General features: G+C 35.2%; 1 protein-coding gene across 2 annotated transcripts in view; it reads left to right on the plus strand.

Annotated features, from left to right (window-relative positions):
* PDE3A (phosphodiesterase 3A) overlaps positions 1 to 20,002 on the plus strand; it is a 321,926-nt gene that overhangs the window by 254,237 nt on the left and 47,687 nt on the right. For both annotated transcript variants that reach the window (XM_030939371.1, XM_010361353.2), the window contains exons 3-5: positions 4,297 to 4,554; positions 7,413 to 7,567; positions 13,032 to 13,147. In XM_030939371.1, the coding sequence (XP_030795231.1) occupies positions 4,297 to 4,554; positions 7,413 to 7,567; positions 13,032 to 13,147 (529 nt within the window). The remainder of the gene's footprint in view (positions 1 to 4,296; positions 4,555 to 7,412; positions 7,568 to 13,031; positions 13,148 to 20,002) is intronic.

The raw sequence follows: 20,002 nt of genomic DNA on the forward strand, positions 1-20,002 counted from the left end.
TATTTCAGAGGACCACACTGGATGAGATTTTCAGAAGCATGATGATTAGAGATGCACTTTAAAATACTCATTTCTAAAAGGGACGTTAGGTCAGTGGCATTTTTACAAACATGAAAAAATTGAATAATGATATTATTTCTATTTGCAGATGACATGATCTTTATATGTAGAAAACCACAACAATTCCACACACACACAAATTTGTTAAAGCTAACAAATGAATTCAGTAAAGTTACAGGATTAAAAATCAACAGATAAAAATCAGTAACATTTTTTATATACAAATAAGTGCCTAGCTGAAAAAGAATTAAAAACACTCCCATTTACAATAGCATAAAAAATACTTAGGGATAAATTTAACCAAGGAGGTGAAAGATTTGCACACTGAAAATTATAAAACATTGGTGAAAAAAATTGAAGACACAAATATATAGAAAAATATTCCATTACTCCATCAGAAGTATTGTTAAAATATTTATACTACCCAAAGAAATATAGAAATTTAATGCAATAAGTATCAACATCCCAGTGGCATCTTCACAGAAATAGAAAAATACAATCCTAAAATTTGTATGAAATGACAAAAAAAACCCAAATAGCCAAAGCAGTACTGAGGGGAAACAGGTTGAAGGCATTACACTTTTTGATTTAAAACTATATTACAAATCTATAGTAATCAAAATAGTATGCTACTGGCATAACAACAGAAATCTACACCAATAGAACAGAATAGAGAGCCCAGAAGTAAATTCAAACATACATGCTCAAATAATTTTACACAAGGGTGCTAGGAGGAGACAGGTGGAAAGGGTAATCTCTTTGAAAAAAAGTGCTGAGACAGTTGGATTTCTACATACAAAAGAATGAAATTTTATGTTTATCTTACACCACACACAAAAATCAACTCAAAATAGGTAAAGACTGAAATGTAACACCTGAAACCATGAAACTTCTAGAAGAGAACATAGGGGGAAAGCTCTCGAACCTTGACCTTGGCAATGATTTTTTGGATAACACACCAAAATCCCAGGCCAAAAGAGATAAAATAAGTACATGGGACCACATCAAACTAAAAAGCTTCTGCACAGGAAGGGAAACAATCAACAAAATGAAAAGGCAACTGATAGACTGGGAAAAAATATGTGCAAAGCATGTATCTGATAAGGAATTAATATCCAAACTTTATAAATAACTCTTATAACACAATAGGGGGAAACAACCTGATTAAAAAGTGGCAAAGGACACGAACAGACATTTCTCCAAAGAAGACATGAAAGTGGCCAACATATATGTATGGAAAAGTGTTTAACATCACTAAGCATCAGGAAATGGAAATTAAAACCACTATAAGATGTCACTTCACTCCTCTTAGGATGGCTATTATCAAAAAGATAAGATATAACAAACGTTGGCAAGAGTGTGGAGAAAAGGGAACCCTAGAACACTGCTGTTAGAAATGTAGATGGGTATAGCCGTTATGAAAAATAGTATAACGGTTCTTAAGAAAATTGAAAATAGAACTATATGATCCAAATAAGATAAAATCACCACCTCATAAAGATACCTGCACTGTCATGTCCATTGCGTTATTCACAATAGCCAAGATATGGAAATACCATAAGCATCCGTCCATGAATGAACGGATGAAGAAAACCTGGTATATATATAGGCACACACATGTATAGACATACTAATGGGATACCATTCACCCTTTAAAAAGGAAGGAGATCCAGCCATTTGCCATAACATAGATGGACCTAAAGGACATTATGCTAAGTAAAATGAACCAGACACAGAAAAATATTACGTGATCTCACTTACATGTAGAATCTTAATTTTTTAAAAAAAGGTCAAATATTCAGAGAGAGAGAATACAACAGTGGGTTACCCTGGGCAGAGTCAGGGGAAGGGGCAGGAAATGGGGAGATGTAGGACAAAGGATACGAAGTAGCAGATGTATAGGATGAGTAAGTCTAGGGAATCTAATGTACAAGAGGACTACAGTTAACAAAATTATATTGTATTACAGATTTTTTTTAATAAGGAGATTTCAGCTGCTCTTGTCACAAAAATACTATGTGAGATGCTGGATATGTTAATCGGTCTCACTATAGTAACCATTTGACTATCTGTACACATCACATACCATCATGTTGTAAGCCTCAAGTATACACAATACAAATTATTTTTAAGATAAGTAAAGTAAAATTCTCCTTTTAGCTCAGAAAAATAAAATTAACCCTACAGGTACAAATATGACATATGCATGACTATATATCCTAAAATTATTAATATTTCACTTAAATTTTCATATTGGTTCATAAGAGATATTTATGCCTGTGATCAGAGAACATGGGCACTATTATTAAATTATGCATTAAGTAATTACAGATATATTTAAGCACATAAAATTAAGATTTTCTGTTTTGTTTTTTTTTTTTTTTTTCACCATGCTGGTTCAACTCTTGAGCTGTGGAATCAAGCTATTTTTTATTGCAGCCTGATATTTCCACTTTCAACCTGTCTGATTTTGGCAAGTTATTTGTGTCTAATGAAAGTGAAAGTAATTATAGTACCTATTAATACTTTGTAGACTTGTGGGTAATAAATATCAACTTTACCATTATTATTATAGTTATTGTAATTTTAGCAGTAAAAGACATAACTTTTCTGTATGGTAATTTTACAGAGTCATTTATTCATTACTTATAGGTATTGCAGGACTAGATATCTTTATGGATGTTAGATGTTGTAATTATGATACTTTTCTAATTATAAGAATAATATATATTCACTTTTTCTACAACATACTTTTCCACCCACTGAACAATATTTTCTAGACAATAATTTATGAATCTACCCACATCTTTTAAACAAAGATATACAACTTTATATTACAGATATAATGAAATTTTTAAAAGATCAATTTATCTACTTATATGCATCTTGGGGTTACATTCTTTGGTTGTCGTTGCCAGAGCACTGCTATACCCGTTTTGTTATTGTTTTTATATGTTTAGATATTTGTAGAAGTATTTCTTTTGACCAGATATGTATGTTGTTTTGCTGGATCATAGGATACATACATTTAAGGCTTAGCAAAGTTTCCTGCCAAACATTTTGGATTGTTTCTCCTCACTACCATTACTAATGCTTGGTGTTATAAATCTTTTACTGTTTTGCCAATTCTGTAAGTGAAAGTTGTTTTTATTATATTGATTTGCAGTTTACTTATAGGGGACATAAGTGACTTTTTATATATATTGGTTATTTACATTTCGTTGGAATTATCTATTCACTTCCTTTTTCAATTTTATCCTTTATTGATTTTAGAAGCTCTATATTTGGATATGTTTTATCTTCTCTGTGTGGCAAACATTTTCTCACAGATCATTTTTTTCCTTTGCTTATGGTATATTTTCTTATGTAGAACTTTATATCTTCATTTAGTCAGATACATTAGGAATATCCTTGGCAGTTTATGAATTCATATTATTTTTAAATGTCGTAATTTCAAGATTATAAAATAGTCCCTCATATTTTGTTTTAATCGTACAACTTTATACTTCTGTTTTTTCTCTCTTTGGAGTTTATTTTATGTATTTATATGTATTTTCCTGGCCTCTGTGTTTTGTGCTCTTCGTTTCCGCTGTGAGGACAGAGTAATGACTCTGCTCTGATAGGCAGTTTGGCAGAATATGACAGATGTGCCACAGAATCCCAGAACTGAAATTTCTATTCTTACCAGCAACAAGAAGAGAGACAGATTGTGAACTAGCACACAAATGGAGTTTTTTCTGTGTCTATCTCTAATAACAGTCGTTGAATAACTACCATTAGCAAAAATATTCGTTGAATAAACACCAGGTTCAAGTGTCACATTAAAATATTATAAAAAATAACATTTTATGGTATATTAATGTTGCTTTTGGAGTGAAATTCCCAAAGAACATAGACTGTAAAATGTTGAACTCTTCATAAGGAGTGATATGAAGTTTTTTCCCTAGATCTCTGAAACTTTTTGCCTTTTAAAAATAGTGTTCATCTTTTTAATTTCTGCAAATATGCTTGACCCCTCCCCAAGTTCTAGCATTAAAAAAATGTGCCGCAAATGCAAAAACGGGTGACAGCTAGGGCACATTTTAGCAGAATTTGAAATAGGTCATGTGAATTTTACTGTACTGAAATCCTAAAGAATCAGCCCATTCATTTCTTAGTGAAGAAGTTCAAATTAATGCTTTGTGCCTTCAGATTCAGACGTTTTCTTACCTGATCTTGTCTTGGTTTGTGTCTCAGTCTTCAGGAACCAGTATTACTGTGGACATCGCTGTCATGGGCGAGGCCCACGGCCTCATTACCGACCTCCTGGCAGACCCTTCTCTTCCACCAAACGTGTGCACATCCTTGAGAGCCGTGAGCAACTTGCTCAGCACACAGCTCACCTTCCAGGCCATTCACAAGCCCAGAGTGAATCCCGTCACTTCGCTCAGTGAAAACTATATCTGTTCTGACTCTGAAGAGAGCTCTGAAAAAGACAAGCTTGCTATTCCAAAGGTAGGTAGTAATGACATACTCCCTAAAATGTTAGACTATTTTTTTTTTAAATTGTCTTCTAGGTCTCCTTCCTGTCACCTCAGCTCCATCTGCAGATTAATATCAATGACTCAGGCGAAATGTGTTGATCATGGTGACAAAAGTAATAAATATTTAAACATAAAGACTTCTGTCCTTATACTTGATAGTTTTCTATACATAGAAAATTTATCTTTTTATGTTATCTCTTTTATTTAATCTTTCATGTTATATGCAAAAAGTTTTTTCTTCTATATGCCAGATGCTTTTCTAAGGTGATAAGGATATTGCAGCAACAACAACAAAACAAAAAAGACAGAAATCCTTGCTCCTTTCTAGTGTAGATTCTGTTTAGAATTTGTTGACTCCTAAAACTGAAGGTTCTTTACTCTTCGATTTTCTTGAATGATATACTTCAAAATACCCTCATGACTTTCCAATACACAATCAGTTTTGAACCCCGAACAGTTTTAGTCAATTATAGATTATTTAAAGTGAAATATGTCCTTAGTGATTTCTATAAACATATATTTTATATGTAAAAGGAAGAAATTACACACATTTATTCTTTTTACATATATGGTATGAGTTTTACAAAAGCAAATTATAAGAGGATCTTCACCCAGTTTAGATCTCAGTATTAATTAAAAATAAGGCATAATAAAGACAAGAAAATCAGTGTCCGTGGTCTCTGGTATATTCAGCACAGTTACTTATTTAGTAGACAGTCAGCTATCCCTTTGAGCTGATGGTCAGTCAGTAACACCTGTGCTTCTGCTGTTGTGCGTCTCTTCTCTCAGGAATGTGATCCTCATAACTTTGTCAATAACATATTTACATAGTTTCCTTCCAATATGCAATTCCCTAATAAAGATATACCTAAGTATAATACGACCAAGGAAATGGAGAGAGAGATTAACTGGTTCCTTCAGGTCTCAAAATAGACCTGAGGTCAAAGACAGATTTAAGGCAAGAAACCTGGTATTTAAGAGTGTTTGACTTTTTCTCTTCCAACTGAATTACCTTCTAAGATGCACATTCAGATGTTTAAGAGACACTGGAAACTATTTAATGTCAGAGCTATTCTTCAATCCATTCTTTTTTTTTTTTTTTTTTTGAGACGGAATTTCGCTCTGTCGCCCAGGGTGGAGTGCAGTGGCCGGATCTCAGCTCACTGCAAGCTCCGCCTCCCGGGTTTACGCCATTCTCCTGCCTCAGCCTCCCGAGTAGCTGGGACTACAGGCGCCCGCCACCTCGCCCGGCTAGGTTTTTTTTTTGTATTTTTTAGTAGAGACGGGGTTTCACCGGGTTAGCCAGGATGGTCTGGATCTCCTGACCTCGTGATCCGCCCGTCTCGGCCTCCCAAAGTGCTGGGATTACAGGCTTGAGCCACCGCGCCCGGCCTGTCAGAGCTATTCTTAAATCCCAAGTTGACATATAATTCATTTCTCAAAATTTTTTACCTTCTTCGGAAGATCAGAATGTCTTTGTGAACTATGCCTGTGTGGTTGGTTTATTAGGAGTAATTAGTCACAAACAAAAGTGGGTTGTGGTTCTGTCTATTATGACTGTTTCTGAAGTTGTAGAAAAAAGACCTTCAGTTTAACTTTTTTTTTTAATTTGTTTTTATTTTTAGATGGAGTCTCACTCTGTTGCTCAGACTGGAGTGCAGTGGCACGATTTTGGCTCACTGCAAGTTGGCCAGGCTGGTCTCAAACTCCTGACCTCAAGTGATCCACCCGCCTCGGCCTCCCAAAGTAGCTGAGATTTACATGGGATTACAGGCATGAGCCACCGCACCCCCTAGTTTAACTTTTAAGGTCAAGACTCACTTTAGAGGGTTGGTGCTCATCCTAGTAATCCCAGACTCTTATCTCAGTGCAGATGATGCTACATGTCCTGTTTAGGATATGGTGGGAGAAGAAATAAGAAGGGGAACAGCAGATTGGCCAGCAGGGTCTCCTATTAACAGGAGTTGACACTGATGACATTACCCATATCTCTGATGTCTAAGTTACATTAATCATAAGAGAAGTGGTGCATTTTGTGAAAGACTTACATTCTTACACTGAGCTCCTTTCGTTTGTAAATGAAGATAATAAAGTCAATAATACTTAGGGGTATAGACTGTGGTGCAAGGTGATATAAATTAATTCATGCTCCCAAACCAGTGATCTTTGAGGAAAAACTTCTCATAATAACTAATATGTGTGTATAGGTTTGTAAATCCTGTTGAATAAATATAACTATAAAATTATCCCAGAGGTAATTGACTCACTCCTATAATCACGTATTTGTATAAGCATTGAAATAAAGACCCTAAAAGGTTATTTATTTATTTATTTATTATTTTTGTTTTAGACAGAGTTTGCTCTTGTCACCCAGGCTGGAGTGCAGTGGTATGATCTCGGCTCACTGCAACCTCCGCCTCCCAGGCTCAAGCGATTCTCCTGCCTCAGCCTCCTGAGCAACTGAGATTACAGGCACCCACTACCACGCCGAGCTAATTTTTATATTTTTGGTACACGGGGTTTCGCCATGTTGTTCAGGCTGGTCTCAAACTCCTGACCTCAGATGATCCACCCACCTTGGCCTCCCAAAGAGTTGGGATTACAGGTGTGAGCCACTGCGCCTGGCTGCTGATTTTTATGATATGCGTTCATTTTGGCCAGAGAATCTTTTATTAAATTTCTGAGCACTCAAATTTTAGATAGGTGATATTCAACCAATATAATTTAGTCCATTCATTTCCAATGAAAAGCTCATTTCCTTCTATTATAGTACATAAAATTTAAGAGATATAAAATATGCTTGGTAATGAAGTCAAGTCTCTTTCCTAGCGCCTGAGAAGGAGTTTGCCCCCTGGCTTGTTGAGAAGAGTTTCTTCCACTTGGACCACCACCACCTCGGCCACAGGTCTACCTACCTTGGAGCCTGCACCAGTACGGAGAGACCGCAGCACCAGCATCAAACTGCAGGAAGCACCTTCATCCAGGTGGCATACGGCTCCTGCTGGTTTAATGTCTCTTAGAGAAGTTACTTGCCAAAAATGAGTTGTAAATTACAGGAGAAGGAAGGCTAACCCATTACATTTGGTTGGAGGTCAGCTTTGAACATGGAAAGGGTACATGGTTTAAATGCAGAGCAGTATAGGGGTTAACATCAGATAATTAGGTTTAGCATCTGTTGTGTGACAGTAAATATAAGTGGAAAGCATGACCTGATGTGATCTCTGCCATTGTGACCTTAGAGGGGAAGGGTTAAGCTCCAGGGCGAAGGTAGGTAATTTTATCTACATTGAGATTCATACTGGGATCCTTAAATCAAAAGCGTCTAACTTGACATTTGCAATTGATATGAGATGCCCTTAGCCCAGTCACTAGCCTCCGCCAAGACCAGCTGTCTTAGCTTTGTACAAAAGACAAAAGAACAAATCAAAAGCAGATCATCCTAAGAACACCTAGATAAGTTCAAACATTTGGTAATTTAAACTTTTCTGAGGATATTAATTCCAATTTTTCAAAGCAACTTAAAAGCCAGAATTACCAGAACTAAAGAAAAGGTTATATTAACATCCAAAAAGAATTTTGAAGAAAATAGCTAAGGAAAGTGCATTTAGAAGGAGATACTGTGTCCTTTTCTATTTAGAATAAAAATATTGTACTTATCATACTTTATTCAAATCCATTAATTGTGAGACCATTTACCATATGATTTCAGGTTTTTGAAACACATATATCAGTTTTATCAATAACCTAATGAATGAAAAATATCCACATTTATGTCGTATTACATGATAGCAATATCAGAAGTAATTTTCTCCTGATCTTTAGTCTGGGATATAAATAAACCACCATACTGAAACTAATAGAAATATTTCAGATTATAAGAATTAATGACTACTGACTTCTCTTTTTTGATTAAAAATTTTTAATTGGTTTCTTCCATATTATTTGTATTCTAAAAAAAAATCTGTAAAATTGGAAGCAAACTCGGCCGGGCTTGGTGGTTCACGCCTGTGATCCCAGCACTTTGGGAGGCCGAGGTGGGCGGATCATGAGGTCAGGAGATCAAGACCATCCTGGCCAACACGGTGAAACTCCGTCTCTACTAAAAATACAAAAATTAGCCAGGCATGGTGGCGGGCACCTGTAGTCCCGGCTACTTGGGAGACTGAGGCAGGAGAATGGCATGAACCTGGGAGGTGGAGCTTGCAGTGAGCCCAGATCGCACCACTGCACTCCAGCCTGGGCAACACAGCGAGACTCCATCTCAAAAAAAAAAAAAAAAAAGGAAGCAAACTCAAATGTCATTATGTATTTTATATGTCAGTAAAATTCCACTCCATCCTATTACCTGGACTTTCGTAAAACTTGTAAACAACACAAGAAGAGATTATGCAGTGTTTCATGAAAATTTCTTGAAATTTGAAATTAGAAGTCAATGGTAATATTTTTCTCTAAAAATATTGATCATTGACAATTGCTACAGCAGCAAATACTGATAAATGTGAATAGTATTACTGTTAACTATTGCTTGATAAAATGAATTACGTTTTCAGTGTGTATTATTAGAGTCTGCCTATTTTGCCAATGCACCTTGCTAAGTTTACTGTCATAGCATAGGTAATGCTTCATGATTTCCTTCCCATAGGATGACTATCAAAAATCCACTCATGCCTTGTCAAATGTCTTTCTTTCTGTTATTCTTTGTTACTTCTAGTCAAATCCTATTTCCCCTGCTTTTCTCTTCTCTTAGTCAATTAGATGAACTTGAGGGTTTAAATTGAAATCATGACAAGGAAAAAAGTTCCAAGAACTTTTAAGAACTTAACGCCCGAAGATCTTGTCATTCTTCTTTGTAAAATGGATACATCCAAATATTTACAATAGAGATAAGGAATAGCATATGATTCCATTCATTCTCATTCTCTCATTCCTAAAAATACTCATAGATGTCTTGCCTGGGTATACGTTTTCCTCACTGCCTAATATACTATCTCATAATCTCACTGTCCTGTGAAAAGTACTGATGTAAAATCTGAAAGCAATATAATTTCTTCATCATTGTGAAGAAAGGAAATTCATTCTGAATAGAATTTGATCCCTTTCAGGAAAACCCATTTATAAGTAAGTGGCAGTAATACCACCAGTAAATACAGCTAGTTTTGGCTTGATCATAAATCAAAGTTAAAACCTTCTTTTGAGTTTTAGCCCTGAAATTGCTTCCCTTTTAGCCCTTTATTTATTCCTTCCCATATCTGTTCATTTATTGGGTCTCTTTAAGGACTACATTGATCAAAAGAAGAATAAGAGTGAGAAATAAAAATTAGGAACACAACTTATATTCCTTTATATATACAGCTGGATAATTTGCTCTGGGTAATTTTAAATACAATCTGGTAGAAAGCACACTGGACTGAGAATCTGAAGGGTCGTGGCCCTACTACTTAGAAATGTACTGTGTTCTTAGAGGCAAGTCATTAGCCTGCCAGAGTCTCTGTACCCAATTACAAGGAGTCATTAGGGAAAAGGGGAGCTTGGACATAATTGGAGGAGTAAATTAGATGGAATAATACAAGTAGGTGCTTTAAAAAGTAGGCTTTAGAGAAATAGAAAAAGCTGAAATAAATCAGACCCTAAATCATTCCAAGTTGACCTTGGAATTGACCCCTGCCTGTGTATTCAGGCAAAAAGAAAGCAGTCAACTTGGCAAAAGAGACAGTTACCTGATCAGACTTTAAGGACTTAGAATGGAGTCATTATGGGGATAATAAGAGCACAAGACCACCTTTGGGAAGAAGATTGAGATCTTCCATCACAGGCACATAGATAATTTTCTTCTGCTGTGCCAGCATGCGGAAACCATGTAAAGCCTTTCCTAAGCTGTTCTCCTTTACGGAATCCAAATATTTCATATTCATGAAATTTAAACAGGAATCCGGAAATAAAGAACAATGATGGAAAGCTGATAACTGTGAGGGTCTCAGAAAGCAATATATGAAAGCACCTGTAAACTATAGAGCATTTATGTATAATATAATACATTGATTTATTGTATTAATAGTAAAATACAATAATTGTATTAAGAATGTGATACGACTAGGATGTTATTTATCTTGAGTTCATTAAATCTGCATTTATTAAGGATACTCTAATGTATTTTGCAAACTTTAAAATGAATACATTTTATTTGAATACATTTTTATTTGAAAAAATAGTAAATTGTTGAGATAACCTTCATAATATATCTTTCTGATATATTAAAACATTCAGTTACTGTAAGACATTATCTTTAAAAAGTCTACTTAGAAAAGTAAAAGTAATAACCTATTCACTGTATTATGTAATGAGAACTGCAAACATTTGGCCACATATACATTATATAATAGTTGTTCACAGTAATCAGTTTGTCAATCCAGCAAAATAAATTAAAAAGCACCAGCACCACCAGGAAATAGTCAGTGTTGTTACCTGTTTCAGATCCAAAGTTTCTTTCATCTCATTATTTCCTAAATACCAAGAACTTGTGAAATACCTAGGATGTGCTTTCTGAGAAAGATGTCAAACAAATATTTTTATGCCTTACTTAATTGCATTTTATAATTGCTGAAGGTCATACCACATTTCAAATGTCCTCATATATGGAAAACTGCTATTAGAAGTGGGGAGAAAAGATGAAGTTTTTTTTTTTTTTTTTTTTTTTACCTTCAAGATTTATTTATTTATTTATTTATTTATTTATTTATTTTTTTTTTTTTTTTAAATTTTTTTTTATTATACTTTAAGTTCTAGGGTACATGTGCATAACATGCAGGTTTGTTACATATGTATACTTATGCCATGTTGGTGTGCTGCACCCATCAACTCGTCAGCACCCATCAATTCATCATTTATATCATGTAAGATGAAGTTTTAAAATACCTGGGTCAATAGTTGAAAAAAAATCTCTCTGAAATGGAAAAAAAAAAAAAAAAATTGAGATAAGAAGTGTCAGAGTGTCAAATTGACCTCAACACAAATTACAGATCTTACCCACTGCTGAATTTACTAGTAATCAAAGGATACAGACAGTAGTGAGACTCATGCTTAGCGTGCTTTCCTTTGAGAGGTCTATTAGTGCAATTTTCTGAAAGTCCCTTTATTCCACATTAGCACATGTTCTGGTTTGGATTTAGCAATCAGGGTTCTAAGCAATGCATGCATAATATTACTTGCACAGAGGGAATCATTTCAGCTCTGGAACCTCTCCAAATGCTATCGTTATTAATTATAAACTTATATGGCAATCTCCATGCATCCGTGAGCCCATAATTCTATCGATTTTAGGTGTTTTACGATAAGCCACCCAGACAGACCAGGCACATCCTGGTTACATTGCCAATCTAAGATTGGCAAAAGATCAAATTGTCAAATTGTATTTATGTAAATTGTAGATTATACCCAGTACCAAATTTACTAATGCTTGGAAGGACACAGGTGTTAGCAAACACAGACCAAGCACTTTTCCCTTGGAGCAGTCCAAGATTGCCAACACAACTTTCAAAATTCCCTTCTCTCCCAAATTAGGATGGAGTCTATTTCAGATTCAACATGTATAAATTTTGAGCAACACATACAGAGAAATTTTGTCTTGGAATACCTCCAAAATTTATATCTCATTAATTGCATGACTTACATAACATTCTCTAGCTCAGTTTTCCATGAACCTATTAATTCCACATTTGTTTACAATAAGCAACCTAGACAGACCAAGTACATCCTGGTAAAAGCATTTGCTAGATGAAGATTCTGCATTACCTTTCACCTAGTACATATCATCAGTATGGTTAGCATCAGCTCCATTGTTGGCATGTCCTTTTTTACAGATTCCCTTGTAAAAAGGGAATTTGACTAGATAATCACTTTTTTTCTTGGTTATCACCAGTAAAGAGAAATCATAAGCTAAAGGCCTGCTGCTAATCATTTCCGTCACAAGGAAATAATGCAAAAAAAATTATTTTTGAATGATTTCATGGTCATTCAGTTTTTGAATACAAATCCACCAAAAATAATAGAGTACTGAAGTAAGCATCATGACACTTACAGCTTATGTAAATTCACCCGCATCTTAACCAGTTAATCTGCAAGCCTCTTTTAGAAAATCTGTGAGGAACGCAATTTTAGAGTACCGTGAGAAGGTGTTTAATTTTTATTAATTGGATAATAAGAAAGTTATCTTTCCTCTTTGTTAACCCAGTATGGTTGATGAGTAACTGCTTTATCCCTGCAACAGAGATTGTTTTTACATAATCTGTTTCATCACTGGGAAGTACAGTGGTTCTGTCACTGAACCTGAACCAATACTCAGATTGGCAAATCTATTACAGAAATGATGGTTGGGTTCTGGCAAGACTGGCCCAATAACTGATGAATAATTTCTTTTATTTTCTTTTAATTCTGTCTTGTCGGTGCTGTTAGTCCTGATTCTTGGAATAATCCAGTGATGATGACCCTCACCAAAAGCAGATCCTTTACTTCATCCTATGCTATTTCTGCAGCTAACCATGTAAAGGCTAAAAAGCAAAGTCGACCAGGTAAGTAACTCAACTGGAGAAGGGTTCATACTGTAAGTGTGGAGTCATAGAACGAACCAGACCTTAAGCGTTGAAATATTCTGAGGGTGCCCTGTATTCAGATATGTTTGGTTTGTCTGTTCTAATAACCAATTAGTTATTTTTTAAAGTCTCAATAACCAATTAGTTATTTAAATTTCCACCTTATATGATGATATAGATTCCTTCAAAGTTGTTGTATCAGAGTTCCTATCTTGAACTAATTAGATGCACAGGAAATCACTTTTACCATCAAGAATCATCTCTGGTAGCATCGTCTCATAATAGAAATTCCAATGTTTTAGTCTCTATTAAAATTGTTTTTCAGGAGTATGATATATACTTAAAGGAAGTGTTTCATTTACTACACATGAACTATGATAAGGAATTGAGATATCGAAATTAAGAATAATAAAGCTTTAGATAGGAACATGAAATGATATTGGGGAAGACTACCTCATTTGTTCAGGGTTCTTGCTCACCTAAACCTGTAATAGGAGTTTTTTGTGAGATTCTGTCACTGAATTGCCTTTCCCCTAGAAGCCCAATTAAGAATCTGGGATGTTTCCTCTGACCTTTCCTTTTTGGAATCACGGTTTCACTTCTCAGTATTACAGAAAATATCAATGAGATTTTCAGTAACTTCCTTAGTTTCTTAATCTACTGCCTTTAGCAGTTTAAGAGTTCATCAAATGGTTAAAAGTAAAACTGCCCACTTCCCACTGAGATATGAAACATTCAAGTTCTGGCTGCCATGGCAACCCCAAACTCCAATTTTTATGTCATCAGCTTCATGACATTGCTAAAAGCTCTGCTGGCTTGCCTCCCGAATAGCTGCACCCCTCTGTCTGAATCCTTCACTTCTTACTCCATGCCAATAGTCAGTAAATCGTGCTATGAAGGGAAGAACAATTTACAAGATTTGGGCTCACCTTTCTGAGGTTCTCCTCTTTATGGGAATCTAGTCCCTCAGAATTGTGTGCTTTGCCTTGATAGCTTTTTTGTATCATTTTATTGAAATTACATCAGTAAAAGAAACCATGAAGCTAATCTACTTTTCCAACAACTAATCTGGTCCTCTCTGCTCTTTAGAAATGTTCATTAAATTTTGCCACTTAGAAGTTATTAATGACCTGCTAATAAAATTGAGCTTTCACCAGGGCCAGGCAATGTAGGATAATGTAGGCAAATACTTAAATTGAGATATTCCTGAAGGCAAATGCGGATTAGCTCAGTACTAAGAAGAATCATCTGGGACTCCAGCAAGGTGGAGAAACTGCATTTGAGAATTCCACATTAAACCCAACAGGTCTTAAAGGAGCGCTAAAGTGGTTTTAGGTATATAGGGCCCCTTGGCTCCCTACAAAAATATATACAGATACTTTTGGAAGGGAAGCATCACCAGTTAAGGGCCATGAGATTTTATCAGATCAGATTCAAACATAGAGCTTACAACCAGGATCGCTAATTGCACAAAGAAACACCATGAGTTTGAGTTAACAGAAATAAAAATACAAGTTTCTAGATCTATAAAAGGATGAAAATATTTAAATTAAAATTTAATTCAAAAATTTACATATTTAAGGAAAAATAATAGCAATGAGAAAAGATGTAACTGCAGAGCAGCTAAATATAACTTTTGGAAATGTAGTCAAGGAAATATTAAATAGCATAGTAGACTACTGAGTTAGTAAACTGGGTAGAGAACGATCTGAAGAAATTATCCAGAGAGCAATACAGATGAAAAATTGGAAAATATAATAGATTTTAGGATATATAGAAAAATTAGAGAGTCTAATATACATGATATGTGTAATCAGAGTTTTAGTAGCAGATAGAAGACAAAAAATACTTAGGAGAAGCCTAGTAAATGGAAAGAAACTCACACGTAAATACAAAATAGTGAAACTACACAACACCAAAGATACACACACAAAAAAATCCTAAAGTCTACCAGAGAAAAGACAAATTTCCTTTTCAGGAAAGGCAGTCAGGCTGAGAGCAGAACAGTCAGAAATACTAGGAGTCAGAACACAGTAGAATATTTTCTTCAAAGTTCTGAAACAATGTGATAACCTAAAGTTTTGTGCCTGGCAGATTCATCTTACAAGAATAGGAGCGAACTAAAGACAATTTGAAGGAAGTCAAAACTTTACCATCTGCCAAATCTTTACTAAAGGAATTTATGATGGATATATTCTAGAAAGAAGTGGAAGAAGAGAAAGTTTGAGATCTAATAAAAATGTTAAACAAATCTGAAAACCATGAGTCAATCCAAACAAACATTAAATTCATAAATGATAGTATTTCCAGATTTGTGAATAGTTTTTATAAGATTTTTTAAGGACAGAACTAAAATTTCAGACAGTAATAATACGTAATTCAAGAGTTGAAATATAAATTTAAGTGTTCTAAATCTGTGAGTAGCTCGAAAAGGGGGTTCAGATGAGGAAACTGAGGAACAAGAAGGTTAAGTAATTTGCTTTCTCTAGGTCATACAATGAATCCCAAATACTTTCTTTTGTCCTAATGACTTCATACTAGAAAAAAATGAGGATGACAAATTGTCATAATTTAAGGTTAGGATTTTTTTTGGCTGTGACCTTGGGTAGATGCAAGATAATAGAAGGATTTGGTTTTCTCTCCCTGTTTCTTTGGTTAAGTAATAACATAAAAATTATTGAATAACCAACATGATAAGATCAAGAAGCTGAAAATTATGATTAGGTAGACACTGGAAATAACAGAGCAAATGATGCAACAGCCTCATATTCCTGTGTCCTGATCCCCAGTTTGTATGACTGCACTCTAGAAGAAAGAGCAAAGTGTAAAAGGAAAGGAATGTTCACATAAGATACCACATGGGCAGGTGGTAGGAGTGAGAGCCACAGGCACAGTGAGAGTGCCCTTCCATTCTTGCCATCAGGTGCATAAGACATTTCTATCATGATCATTTTGGAGTGGATTTTGCATTGTGGCATCTTTAGACAGCTGTCACAGCACAGCTAAAAGTTTATAAAATAACCTATATCCCAGGCATGCTGAATCTAACTAATTAAATTCCTAAAGGTCTGCCAAAAGAGACAAAAACGTCTATCAAGAATGAGAGAGCCGAAAAGAGATTACAACTCTATCCTAATCAGATGGACCCTTCTGCTTTAAAATCCTTGCTTCCCTGTTTGGGTTGTTGATGGAGCTAAGTAGTTGTGACATGTTTGATGCAGTTGACTGTGATGCATCCTGGTTTTCCATAAACTCCATGGAAAGAAGCTGAGAAGAGCCCCCTCGTGGCAAAGAGTGTAAGCAAATGGAATCAAATGAAATGTGAAGAAAGTCTGAGGAAACATGTAAGAGCAATAGGCAATGAGGTGGAGAGAAAGCGAGTATGAAGTAAGAAGAGACACACAGAAAGATAAATACCCTGTTTCCAGAGAGGACTAATGAAATCTGTTCTTTGTGCAAATCAAGTAAACAGAGTGTCCTTTAGTTCAGTCAATCAATGTTAATTTTAAATAACTGAAACATAAGTTATTATGCAGTTACTAATATAAAATAAATGAATGAAATCACATAGGACTCCTTTAATTGAAGCTTAAAAGCAGGAGATTCAAATATAATTTGTATTTTCAATTTTGCTCTTCTAGTATGAGTCACTGACATTGTGGAGCTACCATGATACTATTCTGCTTTAAAAATTCCTTGAATTTATAGTTACTGTATTTGCAGTAGTCCTTTCCTGGATTCTTGTAAGTTTGGCTGCCGATTGCAGTGATAACAGATATCTCTACACCTATAATCTAGACTGTTTCTCTTATACAAAATTTGAAAATATAGAGAACTTTAATTATGGTATTGTGATTCTTTTTCTTTGGCATTCTCTTTAGATGCAATTTCTGCTTTGGAAAAAATATTCAGGCTGTCCGTTTTCATCTGGGCATGGAAAAAAGAGATGTCTTTATCAGACAAGCTGGTTCCTTTTTTGTTCCATTAAAATTAAACTGAGAGAGTTTTATAGCACAAAACAGATGGATTCACTTAAATAATTCCCCTGCAGTATTGTTTATTTTCTCTCTTTGATTGCCCAAAATTCCTTGTGTCCTGACACACATTTTCTCATGCTCTCAGGAACAAGGAATTAAAGGCCGAATTACTCAAAGGAGTTGGCATTTTAGACTTTATTTTTAAAATTATATTTTTAATTTTTCGTTTTTAAGTGTTTTGATTTTAAGTATTTCACATTAGGACAGTTTGAATCATTCAAAAATTTATGTTTCATGAGCTATGTCTTCTTCCTGGAATCTGCTAAAATTACTCAAACATAAAGTGAAGATAAATAATATATTTGAGAGAATGCATGTTTATCTGAATCTCTTCAGTCATGTGTGAGTGTGTAAATGTGTGAGTATGCGATGTAAAATTAGATGAGATTTTCAAAGGTTCTAACAGTCATCCCTCTAACTTTAGACATGATTACATTCAAAGCATTTTAGAAAATTTGTTTTTGAAGACTTCCAAAGGTTATTCCTCCCAGTTCCTTAGACTGTCCTCTTCCTGTATCTGAAATCATTTATTTATAGTTTATCCTTTCTATAAAGAAAATTTGGTTATTATCTGCATTTATCTCCCTATCTTTCTGAAGACCGATACGGTCTTCAAAATATGCATGTACATCCTAATTCTTTCTGTTTTTAAACTTCAAGTAAACTATGATAATGCACACTGGGAAAAATAGTAGTTTGGCTTTGGGAAAAAAAGAGAACTTACACTTTTATAACTTTAGCTTCTCACCTGCAGAATAGAAATATCCCTGCTTCTCATGAGTGTTGCCAAGAGTTACGCTTTGTGTGTGTGTGTGTGTGTGTGTGTGTGTGTGTGTGTGAGACGGATTCTTGCTCTGTCGCCCAGGCTGAAGTGCAGCTGTGGCATGATCTCAGTTCCCTGCAACCTCCGCCTCCCGGGTTCAAACGATTCTCCTGCCTCAGCCTCCAGAGTAGCTGAGATTACAGGCATGCACCACCATAACAGGCTAATTTTTGTATTTTTAGTAGAGATGGGGTATCATCATGTTGACCAGGCTGTTCTCGAACTCCTGATCCCAGGTGATCCCCACTCCTCGGCCTCCCAAAGTGCTGGGATTACAGGCATGAGCCACCGCACCTAGCCGAGTTATGCTTTTAAAAGTGTTCAAAATATGTAGACTAATGCTACAGAAGCAGAGCTTCTCTATTACAGGTTTATTTTAAATTTCATCCCAGGCAGTAAATTTGATGTCTTAAAATCTGCTTGTTTGTTTAAATTTAGTTAATCCGTGAGTTCCAAGAACTCTAATGTTTGTGTGATTTTTAAAATTTGTGTTTGAGAGTGAATTGCATGTATCTGAAGCAATCAGCTGGCAGCTACTAAAACTTAGCAATGAAAAAAATCACTCTTCTCATAAATTGCCTTCAGAAAAAACAGGGTGTCAAGACAGAAATGGACAATGTTCTCATGGGCTTTGAGCTATTGTTCTGTTAAAAAAAAATTGTGTAGAAAACTGTCCCAAAACTCACAGTTTACTATGAGAACAACTAAGGAATTGCCTAACACAGTGTCTATCAGGAATCTCTTTTTCTTATGACACAGCAATTACTTTTAATTGCTGTTTTTGCAATTACTTTTCATTGCAAAAACCACAATTACTTTTGCACCAACCTAATAAAACTTTGCCCTGGCCCTACCCAACCCTATCCAGACTTGCCCAGCAACCTCTCTGACCACGTTCCCTGCCCCTCTTTTTCCTTTCTGCTAAGCTGCCAACCACTGACCTCCTGACTGCTCCTCTGACATCCCCCAGGTATGTCCCTCTTTCCTGAATGTGCTTTCCCCAGCTACTTCTGTCTAAATGTCTTCTGTATTTCATGAGGCCTCTATTCAAATTTTACCCACCCCTATCCCTTCCCAGCCAGGAAGGCCTTCCCAGTCCATCCTATCTAAAGAGCATTTATGTTCTTCCCTGCCTTCTACCCTGTGCATTGTTTTCTTCCTATTACTTGAATTTAAGTTAACTTTTCTTTTTTATTGACTTTATTTTTTTAGTTTCTGTCTCCCCTAAAAAGGTGGGAGCTCCATTAAGAGCAGGGATTTTATTTTGTACCCTACTCCATCCATGGAGCTAGACTCACAATAAATACTTGTTGGATGAATAAATCCTTGAGATACTCAGTACAGATTCCTTGGTAAAGTTTCTACCACATCATACTAGGATTCAGCTCCTTAACGGCCACAGTACCTTTCTAAGATTATCTGGAGTCCCAGTCTAAATCCAAAAAGTGGTCAAAATTAGACCAACCCTTTTTAACCTTTACATCACAGCACCCATATATGTGTAATAGTATTTGTGAATACCATAGCATTAGAGAAATGAGAAGGGATTTTGAGTTTTAAAACTAGATTTGCTTTATTTTATAAAATTATAATGAGAAAAACTAATTATAAGCTGTTGGAGATAATATTAAAAATTGAGTTTATTCTAGGGTTTCCAAATAAAATATTTCTTTTTAAAAAAATATTTTCAACCATTAAATACTGCACAGCAAACTTGGAACCCACCTTGCTGCACGTAATCATACATTGGCTGGGAAATTCTGAGTTAAAACCTTTGTGAACTTAATTTTTTGTTTTGATTTGTTTTTGGCTCAGGATACTATGTAATGTGAAGGTTTGTCGTTATCTTTGGAAAAAATAACTGAGTCTTTTTAATAGAAGTAGAAACCCAAATAAAAACCATTAGGCATGACATAAGGAGCAATGCAAATGCTGCCTAATAGGCCATTGATTTTACTTCCCCCTTGGATAATC

Source organism: Rhinopithecus roxellana, chromosome 10 (genome assembly GCF_007565055.1).
Source record: "Rhinopithecus roxellana isolate Shanxi Qingling chromosome 10, ASM756505v1, whole genome shotgun sequence".
NCBI lineage: Eukaryota > Metazoa > Chordata > Mammalia > Primates > Cercopithecidae > Rhinopithecus > Rhinopithecus roxellana.